The 24,318-nt window shown below is 38.2% G+C and overlaps 1 protein-coding gene across 7 annotated transcripts in view; it reads left to right on the top strand.

Moving 5' to 3' along the window:
- The window catches only part of znf407 (zinc finger protein 407), a 499,933-nt gene that overhangs the window by 338,246 nt on the left and 137,369 nt on the right, over positions 1-24,318 (top strand). For all 7 annotated transcript variants that reach the window (XM_043688651.1, XM_043688646.1, XM_043688647.1 and 4 more), the window contains exon 8: positions 10,377-10,555. In XM_043688651.1, coding sequence (XP_043544586.1) covers positions 10,377-10,555 — 179 coding nt within the window. The remainder of the gene's footprint in view (positions 1-10,376; positions 10,556-24,318) is intronic.

Raw genomic sequence — 24,318 nt, 5'->3', positions numbered from 1 at the left:
TGTGAGAGCAAAATTAGGCCATTTGGCCCATCAAGTCTGTTTCACTATTCGGTGATGGCTGACATATTTCTTAACACCATTCTCCCATCTTCTCCCTGTAACCCTTGATCCCATTACCAGTCAAGAACCTATCTATCTCTGTTTTAAATACACTCACTGACTTGGCCTCCACAGTGCTCTGTGGCAATGAGTTACACAGAATTACTACCCTCTGGTTGAAGAAATTCCTCCTTATCTCAGTTCTAAAGTATCACTACCTTCTCAAGAGCAATACATTTTAGTGTTGCCATGAAGCCCAAATCCTATGGAATAATTTTAAAAAAGGATTTGATCCTGGAATTTTTGCAAATCAAAAGTACAAATTAATTCTTACCCATGCTTATTTCTTTTGTAGTCATTGAATATAAAAGCTTAGATTTTAATATTAAGATACTTAATAAGAAGTTGAAGTTCAATTTTCATGAAAAAATTAATTCTCAAATCTAGTCACTTGAGACAAGATCATGGAATGTGTAACTCAATATGGCATTGACATTGAATTAGACTCATGTTCTGAGGAGATATTTTCAAATCCCACCATGGCAGTTGAAGTTTGAATTGAATAAAAATCTGGAGTTAAACCTAGCCTAATAACGACCATGTAAGCATTGTCCATTGTTTTAAAATCTTATCTGGTTCACTTATGTCCTTTAAGAGAGGAATTCTGCAATCCTGAAACAGTCTGGCCTACACGTGACTCCAGACGCATTGTTTTGTCAGACTTTTGTCAGTGCTAAATTCTGACTTTTCAGTGATGTCACGTTCCATGATTTAATATTTTAAAAAATGAAAGAGAGACTTGTGTTTATGTTGCATCTTTCATGGCTCAAGGATGTTGCAAAGCACTTTTCATTCACTTTTAAGTGTAGTTATTGCTATATTGTTGGAAACATGGCAGGCAATTTGTGCACAGCAAGATACCTCAAACAGCATTGTGATAATGACCAGATCAACTGGGTTTTTTTCCAATAATGTTGACAGAGTGATAAACATTGGCCAGGAGATGGAACTGAACTGGCCTATCATCTTTGTAATAGTGCTATGAATCATTAACCTGAGAGGAGATGGGTGCAGGATTAATGACTCATTTGAAAAACTACATTTCTGATGCACATTATGCATCTTAACTACTCTCTGTAATATTGAGTTCAACATTCTTACCACTGTTTGGGCAAAGAGGTTTTGTCTGAATTTCCTGTTGAATTTAAAAGTAATTATTAGATTGATGGCCTTCAGGGCTGTCTTGGGAAGGCCTGTCGAGAGTGAGTCTTGAACCCATGATCATTTAACATAGCAGCGAGTATGCTATGAGTTAATGTAAAAAAAACTGAAATGAAAACTGGTTCCTTCACAGATTGGATAGGGGACAGAGATTACCAGTCCATACGTGGCACCAAACAGCATGTTTATTCGTTAATGGTATCTTGGGATAGGTAATAAGTGCTGTATTGTCAGTGTTACCCCCATCAAAAGGACACAATTAAACAAAAGGTCCTCCTCTCCAACTTTACCCTCTTGCTGTTGTATAAACAAGTCCAGTTTACCTGATTATGTGCTTGGGTGTGCCATTAAGCCATTACCTCTCTTAGACACACACATTGCTGTCTATCTTCTTTCACTCCTAACATATTTGCCTATTATTTACACACAAGAATGGTACATTTCATTTCATTTTACTAGAGATAATATGCCCAAGTAGGCTATCTTTTATATAACACCACACATTTTCATTGTCCATTGATAGTACCACAACTTGTCAAATTCCAAAATGCTTCTGGCACATTACTTATGGTAGCACACAAGAACACTTGATGTATTAATAAATCAAAAGATGCAACTCATGACACCAATTTAAATGAATGAAGTTTTGTTTTTGATTTCCCTTTCTGTCTGCTTGTTTTCTTCCACATAAATAGATCTTTAACTTTGGGTTGAAATGAACAATATGATAAAGTTGATCATGTGAACAGAAGAATTTAATTACTGTAAATATTTACACATGTTTAAGATCTTGCATCAAATATAAAGCACAAAAACAGTCCAGCATTTATGCTCTGCTTGATGCCCTTGCTGTCTTTCGTTATCTACATCTATTACAATATTCCTTTCTTCTCCATATGTCTATCCAGATATCCTTAAATGCATCCGTATCCAAGTATTCTCAAATTTAGCGCTGATGCAGAAGACTGAGAGAACTTCAGTGGAACAGGTTACAAGATTAAAAGTAGCAATGAAATAGTGAGTTCCATATTCTCACCACTCTTTGGGTAAAGAGAAATTCTTTTGGATTTCCTATTGAGTTTATTAGTGACTATGTTTTATTGACAGCCTGCAATTTTCAGCCCACAAGTTGAACCACTTTGTCTATATTTATCTATATAAATTTAAAGACCTCTATCGGGTTATCTGTTCGGTTTATGTTTTCTCATGGATCTAATCCTTGACTTTTTTGTTTCATCATGCAAAAACAGAACTGAAATATATTTTATGTATGTTTCCCAGCCCAGTTCTGAAGTGGATGGCAATACTATGTGATAAATTATGTTATGCAACTACTTTGAATAATTTGGCAGGAAAAGTTCAATGAGCTGCATTGTCAGCAGGTCAGCAGTAAGTGAGGTAGTCAGGAGAAATATTTCAGACTTTTCTTTTAATTCATTGTGGATTAACACCATGCAGCCAGGAATGAATTTACAGAAGAGACTTATAAATAGCGAGTTAATTTCAACACACATAAATGTGAGACATTGTATTTTGGTAGGAAAATTAAGGAAATCACATATTTCACAGAAAATAATAACTAGGATCTGGGCGTGCGAATACATAAAGCATTAAAAGTAACAATGCAGGCTACCTAGACCTTTTTTTAAATTGCGAATTAAGCCCTAGGATTTATATAATTGAAAAGTAAGGAAGATGTTAAACTTGTATTATGTCCTGCTTACACAAGCTTAGTTATTATAAAAATAATGTGGAGTTACTTGAGAAGATAGGAGAAAACAAAATTACAATTTGGCATTCAAACTGCATGTTTATTTCTGCACAGTTTAGTAGGGAAATTGCTTCCCTGTGAATCCGTTTTGATTGTTCACACTCATCGACTTTCTCTTGTAACCTGTTCCATTGAAGTCATCCCAGTCTTCTGCATCAGCACTAAATGTGTTTCTGCCCAGCCAGTTGTGTCCATATTTCACCATATGCAGGTCTAGATTCTGTATTGGCCTCTAAATTACATGCAGTATTCAGTATCTAAGCTGATGGCTGCAAGTATTAGAATGAATGACAGACTGTGTCACCATCACCACTCACTTTTTGCTGTTCCTCCCATTTGGCCAGGTTGCACTTGCATGTCTGGAAGGAAAAATGTGTAAGGGGTCAGTTGTGGTGAGGGAAGTGACAGAAATTAAAAGGTGGATGGTTACAGCATCTGTAGCTTCTAAATCAATATAGAATATGGGATGGAGGGCAAGTTGGTATGGCCAGCATTTGTTGACCATCTTTAATTGAGCTTAAATTGAGTCTTTGCTAGCTGATTTCAAAGGCTGGTTGAGAATCAACCACATTGCAGTTGGTTTGGGGGCACATGTAGACTAGACCAGGTTAAGGATGACAGATTTGCTTCCTTAAAAATGGGTATACTAGATGGATTGTATAACAATGAATGATTTGTTTCATGGCCACAATTTCTCAGGTTAGCTTTATATTCTAAATTTTATGAACTAAATATAATTTTCACCAACTGCCATGATGCAATTTGAGCCTGTGCCAAATGGGCCTCTTAGTTGCTAGTCCTGTGACATTAACACTATGCCATTGTCTCCTCCAAAAAAAGTGAGAATGAGGATTAAGTATGAGGATGTAACCTTCAATCCCACCACTGGCAGTGGGGTTAGCAATTGATCATTCTGTAATGGCCAGTACTTTCTCCTCCATGAGCTCCTGCTGTCTCTGATTTTGTGCTACCTTTCCTCCAAGATACACGTTAGTGTGTCACTATCATGTGATCTATCTGAATCATGTGACTATCATTGCCTTATAGCTGTCAGTGTGCGCAGGCTGTGAGGTGAGTGTGTGGTGGAATTGATGTTAGTTATGATTGATGTACGATTTTCGGCAGGAGGATATTGTGTGTATGGGAGTAGAGGGTATATGAATCTGATGTTATGGTGGTATGATCTGATAATCAAGGATGCATTTGCTAGTCTTGAATGCAGAATGTTTCAGAGTTGACTTAACGTTCTCAAAACTGGAGACTTGATATTGACCTTGATGGCTGTCTGCTCCACAGGCTTTTGGATATGTGACTGGAGAATCTTCTTGCTTCCTGTGGATAAAGGACAACTCTTCCACCATGCCTCCATTACAAATTTCAACGATCCTGCTGTCTGCTCTCTACCTTGTTTTTCCATTCTTTATTGTTTCTTAATTCAGATCACTTCCAGCATGACTGCCCAAACTGGACTCAACACACATCTTTAAGAGGACCTGGCGAAATTTAAGTGGTGCTCAGAATTTACCATTTTTGGGCTAATGCTAATACTTACTGCAAGTGAACAGTGCTGATTGCATAGAGCCATCACTTCAGTGATGAGCATAACATGAAGTTGCTGTGTTGCCTGCAGTTCAACCAATGGACGTGGGTTAATCGTCTATTGGGATCTCCACAGCCATTTTATTGTTTAAATAATAGCAATTAGGTCAACCACATCCCCTCAGCTATTATTGGAACACGTTTTGGAGACGCTTTATGGACTTTCTTCCCACTAGATGGCATTTCACATTCATCAGTATTTGAGTGCTTTATGTGGGATTAGTTGGTTGGGAGTGATGCGCTTGGCTGATTGCCCCACAGTGATTTATGTTAAACTGTTATTATTCTCAGCTGCTGCTTTGTGTAATGTAACCAATTTCTTCCTCTTCAGTAATCTATCATTCTTAAAGAAACCAAAATATGATCTACCTTGCCTGCATTTAAAATCAAAATTATCAACAGGATCAGAATTCTTTAAATTGATCCTTAAATTTTGACTGATACAAGTATGTTGCCCAAATAGTCAAGGGATGCTAGTTTTTTGCCAGGCGAGTTGTTGCTTTACAGTGAAAACTAATTTTGCTTTTTCTCATATGAGCTATTGTAGCTTGTTTTTATTTCATGCCAGGAAAGGTGATGAGGACTAGTAATTGTATGTTATATTGTCCATGAACATCTGCCTGAAGATTGTTGCAGCAAATCATCTATCACATAGGTACTGTATTTTTCTGTTTTCTTCCCCTCCACCTCCCCACCCCCCTCCCCACCCCACTTTCCACCTTAATCCATCCCTAGCGCTGTCCTGTGGTAAGGTTTAGATGGGACTATCCCTGGGCAGGGGCTCACATTAATCAGCCCCCTTGTTCAACACTCCGGCTGACATAATTACAACCTGCGTACAGCAGTTATTCAAGTCGAGTCCTTGTCACTCGTGGTGCAAAAACTACACAGCTCAGGTCCCCAAGGAGATTTCCTTATCACACAGAACAAGGGCTCACAGGAGTTGAAGAGAATAGAAATGGGGAAATGTCTGTTGGGAACATGGTACAATCTGTTAAAAAAAATGACATTTGTACGAGGTCCAAGGGACAAAAGATGAGCGTTGTGCAAGTTTCTGAAATTGTACGGGACATTTTAAAATGACTGCATTCGATTTTTGTGAAGCAGCCATGTATTATTAAGCTGAATTTCAAAAAGCCAGGTAGCCTCTTTTATTTCTCTGCAATCATTTCACAGAATCTTTTCTAAAAATTATGAAGTGGTACTCTTCTGAATTTCTGTAGATGGGTGCATGCTTTGTGACAGAGATTATATGAAAGAATACACAAAGATAAAAGAAAAATACTGATTACAAGTTGGCCACAAATAAGTCAATGCTTCAAGACTTTAAAAGAAAATCACAATAAAGGCACAAAGCAATTTTATTATCATGTTAATTCCAATGGTGTATCAGGAAATAATGCTTTTGCATCTCCCAGGTTCATAATTTGCATCCGATGTGTTTTACAAATCATGAGATCAATTTGTTTTCTTGCCAGTCTGTACGTTATGGATATATTTCTTATTATGTTGAACAAGTGCAGCTGACAATATTGCCCCAAATTGTTTTGTGATTTTCGAACAAAATCAACTACCATATGATAGTTTACTGGGTGAAATGAGCCATGGAATCCAGTTGTGCTTTTTTAAAATGGCTGGTATGTTTGTACTGGTTACATCCAATGTTTACATTCATGAGTTTTTTTTGTTTTGTAGTTATATTGTCATTTTAATACTGTTTTTCTCCCATTTTATCGTCTGAATCCATTTTAGTGTGTCTTCATTTTACTAATCTACTTACTGTTCTGCGTTACCAATCTGCCACAGGCTATTGTACTGCTGTATTCAAGGTCTCTGAGCATGAATGAAAATCAACCACTTTTTAAAACTCATTTTATTTCTGATGAGAAAGAAGCTGAGTAAGTTTTCTTGCAGTCCTTTCCAACTAGAATATCTCACTGAAGACTGAAGCTGTAAAGTTCCCAGTGGGCTAGTCTCATGCAGCTTACAACGTTGCTAAGGAGAGTTTCTGTGCTTTGCTTCTTGTTCAATCTGCAGCATCACCTTTGCTGACCTTCGTCCTCTCCTACAGTTATCAACATCAAGTTGCTGCTTTAGGTAACAAAAGCAGTGGCAGTTTTTCTCTTTCTGGTTTTGGGGGCGCAAGACAACAAAATTATCCACTCTTCCATGCATATCTTTTTTTTTAAAACAAAAGTGCAGTTTCATTGTATACCTTTAACATGCTAATGCACATGAAAATATAAGTATGGCAGATTTAAGTGATCAATATCAGACATGAAGTTTCCTCTTATTATGTGAGCAAGAGGAGGACATTTGGCCCCTTGAGCCTTTTCTATCATTTGGTGAAATTGTGACTGACCTACAATCTAACTCCACATATCCACCTCTGCACCACATTCCTTAATGCCTTTGGGCATTAGATTAGATTACCTATAGTGTGGAAACAGCCTTTCGGCCCAACAAGTCCACACCGACCCTCCGAAGAGCAGCCCACCCAGACCCATTCCCCTACATTTACCCCTTCACCTAACACTTCAGGCAATTTAGCATGACCAATTCACCTAACCTGCACATTTTTGGACTGTGGGAGGAAACCGGAGCGAAACCGGAGCAAACCCACGCAGACACGGGGAGAATGTGCAAACTCCACGCAGACAGTTGCCTGAGGCGGGAATCGAACCGGGGTCTCTGGCTCTGAGGCAGCAGTGCTAACCACTGTGCCACCATGCAGTCATGCAGGAAGTGATCTGAATTAAGAAACAATAAAGAATGCAAATGCAAGACAAAATTTGTCAACTTCAGGCAGCAAAATTTGCAATGGATCTAGCATCATTTGTCATTTGTAGAAAGGAGTTCTTAATTTCTGCCAACCTTTATGGAATTGTTTCTTAATTTCACTCCTGAAAAGTTGGACCACGATTTTTAGACATTGCCTCCTATTGCTGGAAGTTTCTCTCTATCTACCCTGTCTTCTCCTCTTCACATCTGAGGAAGTTTTATCAAATCATTCCTTAACTTTCTAAATTCCAGAGAATACAGCTCTCTTTTGTGTAATTTCTTCTCATAATCTAGTCTAGGAGGCTTCTGTTAAATCTACCTGCAATCCCTCGAAGGCTACAGTATCCTTCCTACAGTCTGGTGCCTAGAATTAATCACAATACCTTGATTACTTCGCATTGCAGCGAATGTAATTTATGTTTCGGGGGAAAAATTCAACTTTTGCACTGTCTTGAATTTCATCAAAGCCAAATTTTGCATTTCCCTTTCCTTCCAATGATTTTCGGATATTGCCATTAATCAGGCATCGTTCAATTATTCTATAAATTTAACTTACCCAAAATTCTGATTTCTCATTCTCACCAAGCTCTGTTCACCTATCAACTCTCTGCTCTTGTACCTAAACAGGCTCCTAAACTGTGGCAAGGTTTCAATTTTAAAATTGGCCTGCATGTGTTCAAATCACTTCATAGTCTTGCTCTTTGCAAGACACCATCAATTAAGGCGAGTAAGTAGTTAATTACCAATCATTTATGTACCTCAACCTGTCACCAGCCTGATTGAGTACTTTAAGATTTGGAAATTGGGGCAGCCTGCCTGCTGGGTTCATGTGAGGGCAGAAGCTCTATTTACCCCCAGTCTAGCGGAAATTGGGGACATATATGGGGAGCAAGGAGGTGACTGGTGAAAGCTACCACTCTGCCCTTACCTCCACCCTCTGACATCCCCCTCCCTGTGACTACACCTTCTTGTATCGCCTATTGGCTGCCAACCAGCCATGGATCCTAATTGGTTGAGAAGCCTGCTCCTCACCACTGAAGCGCCTGATTGACACTTAATCCGTGGGATTTTCTCTCTGGTGGAGGCAGCATCCTTAAAGATGCCCATGCTCAAACCTTGCTGAAAAAAATTGGAATTTCCTGTGGTTACCTCTGTATTAGTCAATGCATAACCTGCCAGACCTACTGAGTATTTCCAGCAATATTTGTTGTTACTTCTGTTTTCTACCTTTAGAATATCATCAGAGCTCTGTTCAAAGCATTACTTGTTAACATATATAAACATTCATTTAATTACCTCTTTCCTCCCCCATCCCATCCATACATGCTGTGTTGTCTGTCACACGCATGATCTTTGAAGTTCTCTCCTTCACCTTTTTTACCTCTGTCCTTTTATGTGCTTTGTTACATTTTTGTTTGGTAACATGCCTTTGAATTGCTTTGGGACAATTTTGCAAGTCTTGGCTAACTCAGCAGATGGAAGGGAACAGTGAAACAAAATATTGTCACGATTGTGATAGTGAAACAAAAACAAAAATTACTGAAAAGGCTCAGCAGAAATTGAGGAAATTCTGAGGAATGGTTATTGAGCCCAAAACATTAAATCTGACTTCTCTCTACAGCTGCTGCCAGACCTGCTGAGTCTTAACAGCGATTTTGGTGAAAGTTGGGTTGGAAGGGAGGTGGGGCTATCTTCTTATATGGCTGGAAAAAATGTTTGTAAGTAGAGCAACATATCTGCAAGTTTACATTGCCATACCCTACCATTTGAGGGAGGGTATTTGACACAGAGGTTTTTATGTTTACAGAGCCAAAAGACTGAACAAGGCAAAAGCATAAAAACATTAGAGACTTAACAATGCAATTTAATCACTTTCATACAAGATTATCCCAGGGATGCAACAAAATACCTACTTTGGTCTGTGCATGAATATCATTAAAGCAAAATTTTTATTTATTATCACTCCTTTAAAATTTATAATATATTGTTTCTACTATGCTTCAGATTTAGAAAAAGAAAACAGAATTTATAAGTGCTGTTGTCTCAGTTCTGTTTTTACTGAAGTTTTAAATATTGTAGCATGTAATATTTGGTTGTTTATTTTTAAAACACTAAAAACAGTATTTTCTTTCATTTTTAAAAAGGACATCTATTTTGAAAAATGTAATTGACGTCTTGAATTTGTTTAACTTGTATTTAGATCTGTAATTAAGTGTAGTGTTCCAACAAAGCATGTAGATGAATTAATAGCTTGAAATGGTCTCAGTAGATCAAAAGGTCAAGTATTTGTGACTTCAGATTCAGAACGGTGAATCTCAGGAGTACCTGACATGTCAGGTTGCCTACTATATTGGATAGTTCCCAACTTAGCCACTGGGTGGAGGTTCAGACATTAACGATGACTCACAGCATCCTCATATTTTGGACAGAGAAATTGTCTGGTGAGAGAACAAAATTGGAATGTAGGATTAAAGCAGAACTATGTTTAAACATTCAATCATTCTTCGTATTTTTTCTCTTTAAAAGAGGAGCCCTCCTTTTTATAGTTTTACATTCAATGATTATTCTTGAAGCATATGTTGACATGCAAATTGTTACTTTCATTGCCAATGTTTCATTCACTCTTTAATGACCTCTTTTATGAGGCTTTCAGATTCTATATGATATATGCAAACCTAATCATGCCTAATTGTTGCAATACCACTAACCTCATAGTCAACATGATGGTTATTTAGGTAACGTTAAGTACAATAATTGCATTCTTTCATTTTGCTTCAGTTCTTAGTGCCTCATTTCTTATTGGATTTTCTTGGTTGAATTGTTGTAGTTTATACTTTAATTTTAATGGACTTTATTTGAAAGAATATAAATGCTGAATCATCTTAAGTTGGAAATTAAAACATTAAGGCTACAGTTTTAAAAGTGCTGAAAGTAATTAAATATTTTTTTTTGGAAAAAATACTAGGTCAAACTGTGCAGAGAACATCCGCAAGCATATCCTACACACTGGTAAACACGAGGGAGTACAAATGTACAACTGTCCAAAGTGTGATTATGGAACCAATATTCCCTTGGAATTCCGCAATCATCTCAAAGAACTTCATCCAGATATTGAGAATCCAGATTTGGCATATTTGCATGCAGGTAGGACTCAACATTATTTACTCTTCATATTCTCTCTTTTGCTCTGGACTGCTTTATTGATAGTCACAATACAGAATGATAGGGTTGCCTATTCTGATTAGACATGTTCTTCCTGGAGGTTTTCATTATGTGACCTTCTTATAGCTATCTCAGTCCACCTAATAAACAGAAATGCTCAAAAGAAAATGAGGAGAAAAAAACATACTTGCACATTCAGAATTTCACAATTTTTTTTCTTCTTTTGGGTTTTGAAATAATTCTGTAGCGGCCAGTATCCCATCACCAAGTCACCATCTATTACACGTGGAATGTCCTTGACATTGATCTAGCTCCCTCAGAGTGAGCAGAACCATGGCACTCCTGTTTATATTTATCAGCTAGGTCTCCCGGATTGGACCAGAGTAACAGCCACAATCAAGCCACATATTCCATAGGTCCACCTTGTTACAACCACAACAGGTTTATTTGGAGCAGTTCAGGAAGTTAACATCACTTCCTGTAGACTCCAGGACATGCCTGGTGAATTGGCAACCCTGCAAAAGTGGCACGCGTGCAACATATTAGATTAGGTTATGATTTTAAAGCAGACTGAGATAGTCATGAATTCTATAGCTTTCTATAGGTATGTGAGGAATAAAAGAGTGACTACAGTAAGATTACGGCCAGTCAAGGACAGTAGTGGGACATTGTGTGTGGAGTCTGAGGAGATGGGAGAGGTGCTGAATGAATAGTTTTCATCAGTATTCACACAGGAAAATGACAATGTTGTTGAGGGGAATACTGAGATACAGGCTATTAGACTAGGCAGGATTGAGGTTCATAAGGAGGAGGTGTTAGGCATTTCTGGAAAGTAGATAATAGATAAATGAAAATAGATAAGTCCCCTGGGCCAGATAGGATTTATCCTAGGATTCTCTGGGGAGCTGGGGAGGAGATTGCAGAGCTTTTGGCTTTGATCTTTATGTCATCATTGTCTACAGGAATAGTGCCAGAAGACTGGAGGATAGCGAACGTTATCCCCTTGTTCAAGAAGGGGAGTTGAGACAACCTTGGTAATTATAGATCAGTAAGCCTTACTTCAGTTGTGGGTAAAGTGTTGGAAAAGGTTATAAGAGATAGGATTTATAATAATCTAGAATGGAATAATTTGATTAGGGATAGTCAACATGATTTTGTGAAGGGTAGGTCGTGCCTCACAGACCTTATTGAGCTTTTTGAGAAGGTGACCAAATAGGTGGATGAGGGTAAAGCAGTTGATGTGGTGTATATGAGTTTCAATAAAGGGTTCCTCGCGATAGGCTATTGCAGAAAATACGGAGGCATGGGATTCAGGGTGATTTATTGATGTGGATCAGAAATTGGCTAGCTGAAAGAAGACAGAGGGTTGTAGTTGGTGGGAAATGTTCATCCTGAAGTTCAGTTACTAGTGGTGTATCACAAGGATCTGATTTGGGTTTGTCATTTTTATAAATGACCTGAATGAAAGTGTAGTAGGATGGGTTAGAAAATTTGTGGATGACACTAAGGTCATTGGAGTTGTTGACAGTGCAGAAGGATGTTGCAGGTTACAGAGGGAAATAGATACGCTGTAGAGCCAGGCTGAGAGGTGGCAAATGGAGTTTAATGTGGAAAAGTGCGAGGTAATTCACTTTGGAAGGAGTAACAGGAAAACAGAATACTGGGTAATGGTAAAATTCTTGGTAGTGTGAATGAACAGAGAGATCTTGGTGTTCCATGTACATAGATCCCTGAAAATTGCCACCCAGTTTGATAGGGTTGTTAAGAAGGCACACGTTGTGTCAGCTTTTATTGTTAAAGGGATTGAGTTTCGGAGCCATGAGGTCATGTTGCAGCTGTACAAAATTCTGGTGCAGCCACACCTGGAGTATTGCATAAAGTTCTATGTGCCACATTATAGGAAGGATGTGGAAGCATCGGAAAGGGTGCAGAGGAGATTTACCAGGGTGTTGCCTGATATGGAAGGGAAGGTCATCTGAGGAAAGGCTGAGGGACTTGAGGCTGTTTTCATTAAAGAGAAGAAGGTTGAGAGGTGATTTAATTGAGACATACAAGATGATCAGAGGATTATATAGTGTGAACAGTGAGAGCCTTTTTCCTCGGATGGTGATGGCTAGCATGAAGGGACATAACTTTAAATTGGGGGGTGATAGATATATGACAGATGTCAGAGGTAGTTTCTTTACTCAGAGAATAGTAAGGGCATGGAATGCCTTGCTTGCAATAGTAGTAGACTTGCCAACTTTAACGGCATTTAAATGGTCATTGGGTAAACATATGGATGATAATGGAATAGTGTCAGTTAGATGGGCTTCAGATTAGTTTCACAGGTCGGCGCAACATCGAGGGCTGAAGGGCCTCTACTGCACTACAATGTTCAATGTTCTAATTTATAAAATGATTCCACCAGATGCCCTGTGTATTTCTGCTTACAATCTGCTAAACCTAGGGAAAAACCTTGGGATCCAATTACGTTGACTTGTATTAATTTTCAAGTCCAGTATTTCCGTATGCTTTCTTCTTCGTCTTTATTTACTTTCTGTGTATTGTCGTGACAGCAAAGGACATTTTATATTGGCAAAATTAGCAGAAGAGTTTAGTCATCTCAATGCAACATGTGATGAATTTAATACTGACAAGAAATAATTGTAATTTTTTTCACAAAGGGAAAGAATATACTTATCCTTTGAAAGCAAATCTTAAGCTTTTCTTCCTAACTGACCAGAGCTTAACTGGAGGTTAAAGATTAAAAAAGGTGTTTATATTTTATGAAAAAAGCAAATGTGAGCTTAAGAAGGGCTTCTAATTTAACAGAACATGCGAAAGTCTATTCAAGAGCATTAACAAACAGCAATTTATGAAGTGAACAACACTGGGAGAATATGTCAGAGTTCAGAACTCCAAGTGTTCTTTCTGTCTCTGTTTCTCCCATTCTCTCTCTCTCTCTCTGTCTCCCATATTCTTTCCCTCCTATTATCTGAGTTTCAGGATAAAAGCTTGAACTAGCTATCATCTCATTTCACAGTTTTCTAGCTGTGAAATTAACCATAGTCCATGAAATAACTTCAAACCTGTTATTTGTATTGGATTTGTCCCCATAGTTCTACTTCCAAATGTATGAGATCAAAAATTGTGGCTCTAATCTGCCAATGTCTGCCATCCGGTAGGTTGGGGCAGGGAACCCACACTGTGTCACGTATGGAGGTCTTCTCATATCAAGGCAACAATCAGGTTGTCATGCTGCACTGAAGTGCTAGTTTGCTGCATCATTAAATGGTTCTTGCAAGGGATTTCCCAAGTAATGACCATCAGTCGTTGGACGGCACTGTGGCTTAGTGGTTAGCACTGCTGCCTCACAGCGCCAGAGACCCGATTTTGCACATTCTCCCTGTGTCTGTGTAAGTTTCCTCCTACAGTCCAAAGATTTGCAGGTTAGGTGAATTGGACATGCTAAATTGCCCATAGTGTGCAGGGATGTGTAGATTAGGTGCATCAGTCAGGGGAAAATGTAAAGTAGTTAGGTGGGAAAATGGGTCTGGCTGGGATACTCTTTGGAGGGTTGGTGTGACCATGTTGGGCCAAATGGCCTGTTTCCACACTGTAGAGGTTCTATGTACTATGGTAAAGTGTGGGCTAGCAGCTAGCCACTTCTCCATAGAAAAAACAAGTTGTAGTAGAAGAAAGAAAGAACCTCTATTCTTGCAGTGCCTGGTACAGCCTCAATGCAACTATAATGCTTTACAGTCAATTAAGTGCTTCTAATGTGTAGTGATTGTTGTAATGTAGGGAAATGTGGCAGCCAGTATGGCACAACAAAGCCCCCACAAGCAGTTAGAAAATAATGATCAGGCAATCAGTTTCAGACCTGTTTGTGAACTGTGGTGGAATACTTACTTCTTTAATCATTAGATAGAGAAGTCTTCCACTTGTGATATCCCATCCCAATAGTAAACTATTTGCAAGTGCGTATTTACTCTCTAGCCTGGAAACTAAAGGTAGAATCACCAATATCTAGAGAACAGTATCACAGCCATTATCTATGTTCTTCAGCTGAACAGTAAATGTGCAATAAGGTGAATAAAGAAGAGCAGAAAGTAATAGTCACAACAATGACAAGTAATTAAAGCAAGAAGTAACTTGAAGGATCTGTTCATGGAATACATCAGAGGCAATTTTCTCTAACAAATGTAAAGAGGATAGGGTTGTTTAATGAAACAGGCTTAATTAGTATGATGGTAAAGGTTTGTCTGGGTGTGGAAAAGTGATCATAATATATACAGTAATAACAAGTTTAAAAGTGCTATGGTTAAGTCTGAAACTAGGCTTTTAAATTTAAACAAAGCCACTTAGAAAATATGAAGTGTGAATTGACTGAGGTAGTTTGGGAAATTTGGACATGAGGAATGTTGGATCAGCCATGATCCTACTGAATGACAGAGCAGGATCAATGACCAACCCTTGTACCTATCTCTTGTGGTCTGATAGACTTGACTTAGTTTAAAAGATATGATCACAATACAGTCACAAACATTTAAATAGTTCATACTTCTCAGTAAATGTACCTTCTTTTAAGGAATAAAACTCCACTAGGGAAATGGCTCAATCATGGTTAATTGGTGAAAATGCTAATAAATTTGTAATGTTGTCAAAAAAATACAAAGTCTAGAGATTGGGAGGGTTTTACAAATTAACAAAGGATGTCCCAAGAAATTGATAGAGGAATAAAATAGCAATGGAGTTAACCTGCAACAAGTATAAAAACAAATTGTAAAAGCTTTTCCAAGTACATAAACAAGGAAGGGAGTGATAAAAGTAAATGTGAGTCCCTTAGGAACAAAAATTGGGGAACTTAATATGATAACTAAGGAAATTGTAGAGATTTTAAATAAATGTTTTTCTGAGGACACAATAACAGAGCAAGTGGGGAATATAAAGCCAAATGGAGATGAGGAAGTTAAAGTAATTAACATTAGCATGGAAAAGCATTGGTAAAAATAATAGCATTAAAAGATCTGAAATCATATTGATTTGATGGCCGATAACGTAGTTATTGGCCCTATATTCGCTGGAGATTTGCAAAAGGTGACTACACAGATACTAGTTGCATTGTATTGAGCATCCAGACTGCCCCCGATTCTAGAATAGCACCCATGGATTGGAAGATAGCAAATGTAATACTATTCTTCAAAACAGGAGGGAGAAAAACACCGTGAACTACAAGCCAGTTAACTTGACATCAATAACAGGAAAATGCTGGACTCTATTATGAAGACTCTTGGAGAATTATTTATTAAATCTATTAGAGATTTTTTGAAGGTGTCACAGGGAGAATGGGTAAGGAGAAGCAAGTATGTAGTATATTTTTATGTTCAGAAGATATTCAATGGGATGTCACAGAGGAGTTTGTTACACAAGATTAGGGTCTTTGGGTTGAGAGGTAATATGTTGTGATGAATTGAAAATGGGTTAACAGTGGAAAATAGAGGGTAGGAATAAACAGATTATTTTTAGATGTCTGTTTAAAATTAGTAGCTTTGCAAGGATCAAGACGAAGATATTTACAATCTTTACAAATGCCTGAAATAAGGTAACTGAATTTATTCTATCCAAAATTGCTGATGGGTCAAAGCTAGGTAGGAAGGCAAGCTGTGAAAACCAGACAAAAAGGCTGTAAAGTGTAAGAAATTGGTTAATGATTGGACAATAGGTGGCAAATTGAGTGTAATGTGGGGTTGAAATTGTACACATTGGTGGAAAGAATGAAAGAACAGAATTTTTAATGGAATATTCAAGATGGTTCCTTGTTGACATTCAGTAGGATTTGGGTGTCCTTTTACACAAATCATAAGTATAGCAAGCAATTAAGAATGCATGTGGTTTGTAAATATGTAAGGGCCTTGTAGTATCAGAAAAAGGAAACTTTGCTCCAATTGTGTCAGACTTTGGTGAGACCACATGTAACTATGCACTGTTTGGTTGTTGTTACCTAAGGAAGCATATACTTTGGAGGGGGTTACAACAGAGTTCACTTGATTGAGTCATGAATGAGAAGTCTGTCCTCTAGGAGAAACTGAGCAGAATGGCCTTACATTCTCTGGAATTTAGAAGAATAGAAAGTGATCTCACAAAAATGTCTAAAATTCTTGGAGGCCTTAAAGTCTGTTTCCCTCGACTGCAGAGTTTACAACCAGGGATTGTAATATAAGGGACCAGCCACTTTGGTCAGGGAAGAGGAGACATTTCTTTGATCATGACAATGTGTATTTTTGTAATATTCTACTCCAAAAGGTTATAGATGCTCATTTGATGAGTTTATTCAAAACTGGGAATGATTGATTTTTGGACACTAAAGGAAGCAAGAATTAAGACTGGAAAATGTAGTTAATACAGAAATTATGATCTTATTCAATGGTGGAGTGGTCTCAATAGACCATGCGACTTTCTATGCCTTTTGCTAATGCCCTTAATCTATGCTATATATCTTCCCCCTTTACATATTGTACTCCCATTTATGACAAATATTCAGCCAAACATATTTCCTTCATACTCAAACTTTATTAGTTTATACCTATGTTGTCAGTTGAGACAGGTTAGTTCCTTTATAGATAAAAAAATCAGTTTTCTCTTTGAGTATCAGTATGATTGACAGCTGGTTGCACATGTCTGTTAAGAAAAATCAGTTTATAGTATGTGCCTTAGTTAAAATATGTACCTAGAAAAATGTTTTGAACTCTTGGGGTGACAAAAGGAAGGGCTAGTGTTGCACCATCTACTTGTCTTTATGTATATAGTGAAATAAAGCTTTAGAGTTATTGCAAGAAAACTGGTTAAAGCCACAAAGTTAGAATGTGTATCATAGAGGGCAAACTTATAATCACTTTTTTAATCTCATGTTTTCTCTTGTAATCTTTATTCTAGCACATTCTCCTTTCCATTCAGGTGCCCCCAAACACCCCCCCACAGATCTGCCCTTGGTATTTTCTCCCATACCCTGCCTCCGGCCTCTCCATCAAATTTAACAGCAAAAGAAAGGTGCTTTCGTGTGAAGGGAATGTAATATTACAAATTCCTTCATCCTGTTTACAGAGTTATAATAAATTTGCAATACACTGGAGGGGGTGCCGAAAGAACAGTATTTGCATGTATCAGTATTGACACTGGAGTATGATTTGACAAATTAACACTAGGGCAGTATTTTTCAGATGGTGAGGAATGCATCCCTATGAATCTCGGTAAAGCCACACTGAAGGGTGCTAATTAATTGGGGATGAGATTTGGATGTGCTGCCTCAGAGATCTGGTCAATCAAATTGCCTGTCTGCTCTCTAATTCCAATAGCAACCCTGGCCAGGGTTGGGACCATGTGAAGTCCTCAGATTCTAATTCCTAGAATCCAGGACCAGTTAGGTACAGGGACAGTGATCTTGGTGGGGATGGAAGGTGAAACCAGAGGGAATGTAGTGGATCTTGATGAGAAATCTGCAGGTGGGGAATAGGAGGGAATACTTTCAAGTATAGATCTGTGGTGGGGCACCTAAGTGGAAAGGAGAAGGTACTAAAGAAAAAAACACACCAGTCCATTCAGTTTTTCTTCATAGGTGGAAGTTTTCAGTTGTTTGAGAGCTCTAACAGATTACATTGCAAGGATTGCTCTGAAGTGATATGTGAAATGAAATCTTCATAGCCCAAGATAAACTGTGGACAAAGGACTGACCTTTTCTGGTGAAGTTGTGCTATGACTTTCACTCCTATCATTGGAAGTGTTGTGAACACATAGTAACGGTCAGAGATTAATTAGTGGCTCAATTTTGACTCAATCCATTCTCTTGCAATTTTGACTCTGCAAGAGAATGGATTTTAATTAGTGTAAATCAGACCTTCACTTGTAAATATATAACTCATTGCAGAAATGTAGTGGTTATGTTGTACTTAAATTGTTGGAGTGTAGACCATGATTTTTTAAAATTCACTCAAGTGACATGGGCATCACTAGACAGCTCAACATGCATTGCCCATTCCTAGATACCCTTGAGAAAGTGCGGGTGAGCTGTCTTCTTAAACTGCTGCAGTTCATGTGCTGTAGTTAGACACACAATGATGTCAGGGATGGAATTCCAGGATTTTGACCTAGTGACATTGAAGGGATGGCAATATATTTCCAAGTCAGAATGGTGAGTGGCTTGAAGGGGAACTTGCAGGTGGTGATGTTCCCAGTTGAGGGAGGATGGAAAGCAATAATCAACAGGAGACTTGCTTGCCCATGTTTGACTAGCGCCATGAGATTTTACTGTATCTGGAGACAACATTGAGGGCAACTCCATCCCCACTGGATACCAAGATGCTGCCACCTCTGCTGGGCCTGGCCTGCCAATGAGACAGGACGTAGTTAGTGACTGTGGTATCAAGGACATTGTCGGGTATGATTCTATGAGTATGACTGTCAGTCTGTTGCTTGACTAATCTGTGAGACAGCTCTCCTAGTTTTGGTATTAGCACCAAAATGTTAGTAAGGAGGACTTGACAGGGTCATTTCCAATATCTAAGTCAATATTAGGTGGTCTGTTTGCTTTCATTTCTTCTTTGAGACTTTGTAGCAAGTAACTGAGTGGCAGTTGAGAGTCAACCACATTGCTGCCGGTCTGGAGTGACATATAGGCCACAGTAGGTAAGGATGGGAGATTTTCTTCCCTTAAGGGTTATTCGTGAAACCGGGCGGGTTTTTCTGACAATCACCATGAGAATGTTAATTCCAGATATTTATTGAATTCAGATTCCCCCATCTGCTATGGTGAGTTGGGTTCCCAGAACATAATGGGGTGTCTGGATTAACAGTCTAGTGATAATATCACTAGATTATCACCTTCCCTGAACTGTGGATGTCTGTCATTCTAGAAGTACATGCTAGAATTTGCAAGAATTTACTCAGCATCCCTGAGATGGTTGAACATGTTGGGAGAAAATGCATCCCCTTTGCAGTTGGCAGCCCCACTGTCAGCATGAATTGGCTGGAGGCAGGACTTCTGTCCCTCACTCCAGAGGAAGCCCTACCTCAGACATTCGAACAATTTTATTGGCCAGCAGGTCTGTAGATCCAACAGTGCCATCAGGAGCATGGCTACATCAGCATTAAATACAACCCAATGTGCATCCCTGGATGCTCAATGTGGGTAACCTAGGAGGCTTTCCTGACATCAGCTTCTCCTCTTCAGAACTAAGATTGTGAAGAAGCAACCCTTAAGTGATCATTAATTAGGTTATTAGTAGCAAGTTAAGAAGGGGGAAGTCAATATAGTGTGGAGTTGGAAAAAGCACAGCAGGTCAAGCAGCATTAGAGGAGCAGTGGAGTCGATCTTTCAGCTCAGAACCTTTCATCAGGACTCTGGGGAAGTGAGAATGCTACCTCAAAGATTACACCAACTCTTCACCTTCAAAGTCCCTTGAAGGTGCCCTGTAAAATTATGCCCCAGGCTCCATTGCTTTGATCAGCAAAACCCCCAAGTTAAAATGCTACATAGATTGTTACCATTGTGTTTCCAGATTACAAGGATCTGGCTGACCTGCCATTGACTGTAAACTCAAATGATCAGTATCTTCTATAAATTTTGAATAGAAACAATGCTTCCCTTCGATAATTTTTTCAAGTTATGAAGTCAACTGCGCTTCCATTGTATTGATACCATGGACCTAAAGAAATAATTTGCATTTACATAAAACCTTTCATGTCCTAAGGACATTCTAAACTGCTTTCAGTCCATGACATTTACTGTTTAAGTATAGTCATTGCTGTATCATGGGAAACTAATGTAGTTCTGCATTAACCTACTTAAAAGACATTGGCAAAATTCCAGAGTGCATGCTGATAGTAACGTTTTCCCTCATGTGTGTATCTTTTTGTAACTTTAAATGTAATCCTGAAATATTAATGTTAAAGTGGGCAATTTGATTAATGCCTGAACACTGAGACAATTTTATCATGCAGCTGAAATTCTTCTTGCGTGTCATGCATTGCCATTTTTGTAAAAAGTAATTAATATTGAATCTTTGCTAATCTGCATTGATTATCTAATCTATCATTGATTCTTAGTTTAAAAAATGCAATGTATCACTGGCTTTTTATTGTATAAGTTGACAGGAGTTGATAAAGTATCAGTATAGGAAGTGTCAGAAAAGGTTAATATTTATTGATTTTGCTTGCATTAAAACCAGTGTGGGTTTTGCTATTCGAGATGTATGGCTAGAAACTTTGGAGTATAATGCAGTTTCCCGCGTGATGGTTATGCAAGCAGCAGTTTTCTTGTGACTTATTGCAGCATTGAAGCTAGGGAAGTAAAGAAAAAGGATGACAGATCCTTAATAATAAAAAAAGGTTATGAAATCTAGACCACCTGGGAACTGATTTTAACATGCTGAAATGAAGCACAAGTGTACCATTTAAAAGCCGAATAACCCCTGGCATTGCAAGCGAGAGTCACATTTAGCCTTTTCATCCACTTAACTAGATGCTATTGATCTGCTGAGGAGGGTAAGCAGGTGATAGCTTGAGTTGTGCACAGTAAAGGACTGTTCCTTCAACAAAGAAAAATTGGTAATAGAATTAGCAAGCCAGCTCCATTGGATATCAAGATTGAAAAGGATTTCTGTTAGCTAAAATGAACATTGGTGTGCAGGGTTTTTTTAAAGATATGCAGTCTTCTGCCTGGAAGAGTGAACCTCTTGCTTTAACTGCAAAGTGCAGATGGGACAATGAGGTGAGCACTGCAGCCTCTTCATTTATCTCTATCACCATACAGTTGTCAAAAGGGCACAGCCAGTAACTAATGTCAAGGTTTGCATACAGTAACAAAGATGCGCATGCACACATACAACCCCCTCCACCCCTAAAAAGTAAACACAAAAGAAAAAATCAAGCCCTTCGCATTTTTTTTGCTGTAAGTACATGGGCTATAAGACGTCAGCAGATATACAGAATGAAATTTCACCTTCTCTGACTATTGGACCGGTGTAATGTCTCACCATAAGAATTACAACAGCACCTCTGTCAACGTCCTCTCACACAGTATGTCACAGAGGAGAAATGTTCCAACATCATTTTGTCTCAATCAAATAATTATGAAGAATTGCAATATTGTTATCTTTATATTGTCAGGAGCTGTGCAGGTTCAGTCTGTGATTATAAGAGTTGAGGGGTGAAAATAGATATAAACATGTGCAATTAAAATCATTGGTAATAAAATCATGCTTAGAATTCATATAAATCTATGATTCCATATTTTGTACCTGCAAGCATGGCACACATCCAGTTGGATTACAAAATGAAATTTTACTTTCTCAAAAAAATTGTCTTGTACAATTTTCTATTGTCTTAACTGCTGTTATGTGTGTAATTTAATGTAAATAATTTAATAGTACATTTCAATTGTTATGTATAAAATACATTCAATTTCTGATTGCTAATTTTCAGCCTCCCAACTTCCACAAACAAAGAATTGCATTGTATGTAGCAACTTTAACACAGTGAAACACCCAAAGGTACCATACCAAATAAAGTCTTACAGAATTTCATTCATCACTGTGCTAAATGCCACCTTGTCTACCTGTGATGCAAATTTCAAAGAATTATGTACCTGAACCCCTAGGGGGGGTCTCTGTTCTACAACACTATTCAGGGCCCTACCATTAGCAGTATAAATCCTGTCCGTGTTTGTATTACCAAAATGCAAGATCTCGCATTAATCCAAGTTAATCTCTATCTGCTGTTCCTCAGCCCATTGTCCCAGTTGTTCAAGATCTCTTTGTAATCTTTGATAATCTTTACTGTTTACTCTCCCACCAATTTTGCTGATTTCTGCAAATTTACGAACTATGCCTCCTATATTCTCATTCAAATCATTAATATAAATGACAAACAAAAGTGGACTCAGTACCAATTCCTGTAGGTCACAGCTGATCACAGGCCTCCAATCTGAAAAATAATCCCCCACTACCACCCTCTGTCTCCGATCATAAAGCTACTTTTGTATCCATTTGGCAAGCTCACCCTGAATCCCAAGTGATTTAATTTTATCAATTAGTCTAACATGCAGAGTCTTTTCAAAGGCCTTTTCGAGTCCAAGTAAATGTCTACTACTCTGTCCTCATTAATCTTTTTGATTACTTTACTAAAATACTCAATAAAGTTTGCGTGACACTATTTTCTTCGCACAAACCCTTGCTGACTATCTCTAATCAATCCTTGTCTCTCCAAATGCATGTAAATCCTTTCTTTCAGAATCACTTCCAACAACTTACCTATTACTGATGTCAGACGCACAGGTGTACAGTTTCCAAGTTTCTCCTTCCAGCCTTTCTTAAACAGTGGCACAACATTAGCCACCCACCAGTCCTTCCTTTCCTCCCCAACTTCCCACAACATCATTGATCAGGTCCTGGAGGTTTATATACCATTATGTTTTCTAAGACCTCCAGCACTTCCTCTTTTGAAATGTGGACTGTTTTCAAAACATCAGTATTTATTTCCCAGAGTCCTCAAGGCTCCATTTCTTTCTCAACAGCAAAAACTGACATAAAATATTCATTTAATAACTCTCCCATCTCCTGAGGTTCAATGCATTGATAGTTAAGGGGCTCTATTCATTCTTTAGTTGTTGTATTACTCTTAATTTATTTGTAGAATTTTGTTGGATTATCTTGGACTATCTCATTTCCCCTCTTTGCCTTTCTGATTTCCTCCTTAAGAATGGCCCCTACCCTCTTAATACTCCTCAAGAGATTCAGTTGAACCCAGCTGTCTCTATCAATTTTATGATTCTTTTTTATTTCTTGACTAGAACCTCAAAAACTTTATTCATCTATTGTTCCCTAATCTTACCAGCCTTGCCTTTCGCTCTGGCAGGAACATAATGTCTCTGAAGTCTTGTTATCACACTTTCAGAGGGCTCCCACTGGCTGGTCATCCCTTTACCTGCAAACTGTCTACTCCAATCAACTTTTGAAAGTTCTTGTTTCATACCCTTAAGATTTGCCTTACTCCAATTAAGAACTCAAGGTGGAGGACGGGAAAAATTTCTGGCTGTAACAGGCTGCTCCTTTTTTGATGTATTTTAGGTGTTGGAGGTGATTTCCTCAAATTCCAGGAGCAGCAATTACAGTTTTATATACTGTTGCATTGTTTTCAAACTTTGGAGAAAAAAAAGTCAAAACAACAGCACTTTTAAAAGGGAGTGGAACATACAAAGAAAGCATTTGGTGAGGTCCGTGCAGGAGAGAGTGAGACAGAAAGAAAGAAAGAAACCCACACTGCTAACTGACACAGCAGTGAACCTGCGCAGTGACTGCCTTTGCTGTTTGAATTCATGTATTGCTGGACATTGGTGTGCATCTGGGAAAATTAATAAACAGTGAAAATCACAACTCATCTTGGAGGAACCTGTTTGGGAGAGGTCACAGCAGAGAATCAGATAAATGAATATTTTAAGCATGGCCTTACACTAAATCTGCAGTAGTGAGTAAAGTGGTTTCTTTCTTGATTATATATTATATTGAGATATGTCTCTTGCTTAAACTTAAAAATATAAGACAGAAGTATTAATGTAATCTGGAGCAGTGTTTTGTAGAGGAATAAGACAGTGCTATTTTCTGGGTTTGTAGATTAGATTACATTACATTACAGTGTGGAAACAGGCCCTTCGGCCCAACAAGTCCACACCGACCCGCCGAAGCGAAACCCACCCATACCCCTACATTTAC

Source organism: Chiloscyllium plagiosum, chromosome 4 (assembly GCF_004010195.1).
Source record: "Chiloscyllium plagiosum isolate BGI_BamShark_2017 chromosome 4, ASM401019v2, whole genome shotgun sequence".
NCBI lineage: Eukaryota > Metazoa > Chordata > Chondrichthyes > Orectolobiformes > Hemiscylliidae > Chiloscyllium > Chiloscyllium plagiosum.
The sequence above is the reverse complement of the archived record's forward strand: the minus strand, read 5'-3'. Positions and strand labels throughout refer to the sequence as shown.